This window comes from Populus alba, chromosome 14 (assembly GCF_005239225.2).
Source record: "Populus alba chromosome 14, ASM523922v2, whole genome shotgun sequence".
In the NCBI taxonomy this organism is placed as follows: Eukaryota; Viridiplantae; Streptophyta; class Magnoliopsida; order Malpighiales; family Salicaceae; genus Populus; species Populus alba.
In genome coordinates, this window is record NC_133297.1 from 11,901,373 (window position 1) to 11,906,571 (window position 5,199).

The 5,199-nt window shown below is 34.9% G+C and overlaps 1 protein-coding gene across 1 annotated transcript; it reads right to left on the bottom strand.

Moving 5' to 3' along the window:
- Nucleotides 1–2,252: 2,252 nt before the first annotated feature.
- Nucleotides 2,253–4,945, bottom strand: LOC118056002 (WRKY transcription factor 71). The gene is made up of 3 exons (XM_035068114.2): nucleotides 4,318–4,945; nucleotides 3,699–3,839; nucleotides 2,253–2,806 (listed from the first exon to the last, which is right to left on the bottom strand). Exons 1-3 carry the CDS (start codon nucleotides 4,779–4,781, stop codon nucleotides 2,434–2,436), a joined length of 978 nt encoding a protein of 325 aa, XP_034924005.1. The 5' UTR covers nucleotides 4,782–4,945; the 3' UTR covers nucleotides 2,253–2,433.
- Between the last annotated feature and the right edge of the window lie 254 nt (nucleotides 4,946–5,199).

Here is a 5,199-nt window from a genome sequence, read left to right on the forward strand (position 1 = left end):
CTTTTAGCCTCAGTTTTTTCTCTTGTCAATTGTAGGTTTGATGGATGGTGATAACATAATTTAGTATTTAAATAATATTTTAAAATTTTAAAAAACTATTAGCACATGTGTTTTGGGCGGTGTGTATGGCTGCTTTCGACGGTAAAAAATAGGTTTTTATCATGTAATTTTATTATTCGTTGTCTTTTTTTTCATTATGAGATTGCATGTTGTCAAAAAATTAGCAATGTTGTCTTAGTATTAATTAACATTGTTACACATTTATTATGACGTGTTTTTTATGTTATTTTTTAATCTCATTTCAATATATAAACATTATATTTTTGTATAAAAAAATAATTCACTTAAAACTTAAAACAAAGCATGAGCACCAAGCTAGTATTAGTTATTTCATCACGTCACCATTAATCCCACAAATTTCCTAATGCTCATTGTCAATGAAACAGTTCACACCAAGATATTTCTCGAATGCAATATTTTCAACTCGGTTTCTTGAGATTCGTCGGAATGGGAACATGAAGACTTGCATAGATTTTGTGTTAAAAAAATTCAGTGTCATTGCCAAAATTTGGCAGGTTCGTCAATGAATAAGGACACGCCCTACAAATCCCAGCTACTGCGTGAATTTAATAATGCCATTGTATGAAATATATATAAATCCGCCGATAAATCTATTAGTATTAAGCGAATTTTTAATAGTGATTATGTTCTTTGAGAAAAAAATTAAGTAATGATCAGTGATTGGGAATTTGAATATGTTTTTTTTATCGGATTCGAGTTGATTTTGACTCTTGAAATCGATGAAGAGCTTTAACAATACAATATTTCGGAGACATTAATTTAAAAAGAAGCAAATTATTCGGACTCTACCGCTGCTGCTATATTAAATTGACCTCCCTACGTCCTTCTACTTGTGGTTACTGAAAACCACTAGTTGCGTATGGTAGGTGTGATAAAGTCTGAAAATTTGATTTATATATATATATTTTTTGATATATTTTATTAAGTATTTTTATTAAAAAAAAATTTAAACTGATAATGTTTTAATTAACAGAATCTTAAATTAATATTAAAGAACCTTTTAACTAAAAAAATTAAATAATGAGACGGAGAGGTTGTTCCATGGGCATTTAAAAAAGGCCCCTGTATCCATTCCTCTTCTCAAGTCTGCTTTAGTATATAAAAGACAAAGATGCTAGACCTATACATTCATTTTTCTTTAATTTCTTAGACTGAACAATTTCGACAAGCGTGTTTTGGTTAGGATTTCAAGAAAACCTAATTATTACATGTCTCTGTCGCTTGTCTAAAATTGTTTCTGTTCGAACAAGTGGAAGTTGAACTCGTCGGATTAAATCATTTATCTCGATTCCTTCTCGGGTTCTCGTACATGACTTACCCTCCCAGTAGACATATATTATAGCAAATTAAGCTTTTGATTTTGACTGTACCACGGGAATGTATTTGGGGTCACTATATATAAATTTTAATGTCTATACATTATATGATATATCTCTTCAATGCTCCTATTAATTACCATATGTTTTTTTGGGACAAGTACTGATAAATTTTTCATGGAAAATCTTTTCTTTTTTAATCTTTATTCTTATATTTTCTACCTCACATGCAAAGCATATAATATTCAACTTCACCTGTACTGAAAGTCAATTTAAAAACATGAAAGATTATGCATGGTTTGACAAAAACTTGGGAAGGCAAGAAAAAAGAGAGTAAAGGAAGCATTAGCCCCCGGCATTTATATTCGCTAGTCGTGACAATTACAGAAGAATATCATTAAATTTACTAGGAAAAAGAAGAGAACTTTCAAAATGGAAAAAAACTTTTGACAAGAAGAAATAAATTGTCAAAGCCAAATATATATATTCAAATTGAAAAGTAATTACGACTATCCATTCTCCTTACACAGCATAGCAGGATCAAATTGATCATTTACAAGTAAAGGAGACAGCCATCTCCGATATATATTTGCAATTTCACAGCCCCGTCATGATCGAAAAGCTATGTACCGAATTAATTGCACTTGCATATATACACAACACACACACACACACACCAACATATATATATATAGACACACACACGCACGCACGCACGCACGCAATTTCACCTCCCTGTCCAATATATAAACGCAATTCTAATTAAATTGAGTGCAGTCCTACCAGCACCGTCTCCCGTCGTCACTTAATGCTCTCATTTCCAGTTTGGCAAGCAAACTGCCATTCCTATGAAGGGAAACCCCATCATTCATTTTTTGACAAAAGCGAATAGGGTTTTTATAGAATCAATGAGAATATAAAATCCAGTTGCCTGAAAGATGCATTCAATGCTCTATGGGAGCACCATACTGGTATATTAGCTCATCCACGGGAATCTAAGTACACTAAAGAAAGAGAGAGGATATCGGGGGGCAGTTCATGGCTGTTGCTTGTGGATGAAGGAGGGAACTAAATCTTGCAAAAGGCCATAATCAGCAGAATAGAGCTGGTGCTGCTGCAGCTGCTGATTCTGTGGAGCAAGGCTGTGATAGAACATCGAAGTTTGGTCGCCTTGTTGGTTACTCGGTGGTAGTAAGCGAGTCAGGAGATCCTGAGGAAAGCTCTGCCCTATTGATGTCGATGCCAGAAGGGAAGGTGGTAGCATTCCAGTAGCATTACCTCGAAGAGTTGCTGGACAGTGATGGTTATGCTGCCCTTCATACGTGGTGATGACGACTGATGGGTCTTGGAATGATCTTTCCACACGTTTCTTAACCGTGCATTTTTGACTTGTGCATCTGTAATAACTTCTGCAATTTCAAAGCAAAGGAGAAAAATATTCTCTTGTGATGATCTTGAAGAAAGCTTCCAATGTAAAAGAGTTTTTACAGATAACACCACACTTTGAGTTTGCAGCTACCAGCTGCAAGATTTTCTTTTTCCTTTTCTTTTCGTTTTTTTTCCTATAGCTAAATTTTGTCATGTGCAGTGTTCAGTGTTAAGAGTTAAGCAAAGGTCAAGAAAATGAAAGATATATAGTGAACCAACGGTATTGAGGCTACCTACGTAGATAATTAAGGCACCCAGCTAGCACTGCTAGGGTAATAATTAGAGCATTATTAATGCAGTGGTCATCTAGCTAGATGTATATATATATGTGTGTGCTCTTCCAGCTCGAAACAAGTTAGAAAATCACACTGATATATAGGCAAATGATTTATAGGCTCTATAATTGGTTCAATGTATGTCCGAAGAGGACTAATGCTCCTATGATGTCGTCTAAGTTCTCCTAACTTTGACACCAAATTAAGCTCTTAATTAGTTTTTTGCTTGCCCATTTTGGGGAGTTCATTTGTTTGCTACAATTTGGCTTCACAAAATGGAAACTCTCACTATCTTAGCTAGAGACACTGAGTGTGACAAAAGATCGGGTTTGACAACAATATCATTTGATAGAGTTAGAGGATAAAATTAACACCATGAATGCAATGATAGCCGAAAGATGTGATCTTTAAATACATGAAGTAACAATTCATCAGCATATCCGGCTAATAAAAATCTAACTGCATAAAATAAATAATTTTAGCTCAAACAATGATTATCAATTATTTGGAGCTGCATTCTTTGATTAATTTCTCATCGATTCATTTCTAGTACATATCTTATGGATGCATATATGTGTGTGTGATTGAGCAAAATGACCTTGGATAAGGGCTATTCTTCACGGCCTTCTGACCATACTTTCTCCATCTATATCCATCTTCGAGATGATCAATTTCACTCTTTGTCAAGAAGGCAAACCGTGGCTCCTTTTGCCGTTTCTCTTTCTTTTTTGTCTTGCTCCTAGTAATCACCAAAATACAAAGTCAAAGTGCATAGAGAGAGATATTCATAGTCCAAGCAGAGATTTCTTTCATTTTTGCACTAGGGTTTCTACCCACTAAAAGGATAATACTCTATTTTATTCAGAAAATCTTTGCGTTAACTTCCAGGAAACTGATGAAAGTAAGCATTCAAATAGTTCTACGCATGGTACAGGAGTTTATAAGAAAAAGATTGCCCATATCCCTTTCACTAGAAGGAGTAAAAGTCTTATAATAAGTTTGAAAAACAACCAGGGAGAAAAAGCAATAATAACTTCATCAGTTATCAAAAGACTTTGACAAACTGTCTTTGGAAAAAAAAAGTGGTATACACAAACCCTAATCAACTATATAAAGAAAAGAAAAGAAATTAAAGGAGTTAATTCTGTAATTAAAAAGCTTGTTAACCTTTACCATGCATGAATCTACAGACTACAAAGGAGAATCAAGAAACTTACACTTTCTTAGCATCTCCATCCCCATCTTCACTCTCTTTTGGCTGCTTATCTTTCTTGATCTTCCCAGAGTCTTCTTCGGTTGCTCCATCATTAGAAGAAGAATTAGATATGGAGGAATTCGGTGTGGATGGTAGGTTTTCATAAGTAGCTGCTGATAATTCTCCAGCACCAGTTTTCTTTGAACCGTCTTCAATGGGGCTAATTACCTCAGATGACGAGCAAGACACGTTGAGGGCTCTTGATAAGGTGTTATAGTGATCCGCGGAGCCATGTAAACAGTCAGTGAAGCTCATATACGGGGGATCGTTAAACCCTTGTAAGCTTTGTGTGGGTGCTTGTTGATTGTACACGGAGAGATTGTTGTCATTGAAGAATGGAAACACCGACACCGGCCGGTTGGTTCGGTGCTGAATATTGTAGTAAAAGGGATCGTAATTGTATGGATCCTCCTTTTCATTTGACATCAAGAAGAGGAGAGAAAAATAGGAGGGGGGAGGAGGAGGAGGAATTAGATACACTACAATGCTTGAAAGCTCAGAGAGGGGGGGATTTTCTCAAGGTGCTTGTTTTCTTCTTATAATAAATAGTAGACCTTTTGCGTTCGATTTTTATTTTACTTTTATTGAGATAGAGAGAGAGAGAGAGAGAGAGAGAGGGGCCGGGAGCGGAGAATTTAGTTTTGATGGTAGGTTTGGCTAATCTCCACTTATATACATTTCTTATTAATTGAATTTAAATCTTTAAATGTTTTCTTGATAGGTAAAAATGTATGTTATTGTATTTCTTGATTTTTTTTAAGTGTCTAAATTTGAAGGATAATATATGATATATATCCGTAAGAATTTTATTTATTTAATTTATCGAGGAAGTGGGGCGCGCTTT

Bases quoted from the DNA above. Each gene is read 5' to 3' on its own strand.
- LOC118056002 (XM_035068114.2), bottom strand. From the start codon at position 4,781: ATGTCAAATGAAAAGGAGGATCCATACAATTACGATCCCTTTTACTAC. The intron at 3,840-4,317 runs GTAAGTTTCTTG...GGTGATTACTAG, and splicing joins GATGGAGATGCTAAGAAAGT to GAGCAAGACAAAAAAGAAAG. The intron at 2,807-3,698 runs GTCATTTTGCTC...TTGAAATTGCAG, and splicing joins AAGAATAGCCCTTATCCAAG to AAGTTATTACAGATGCACAA.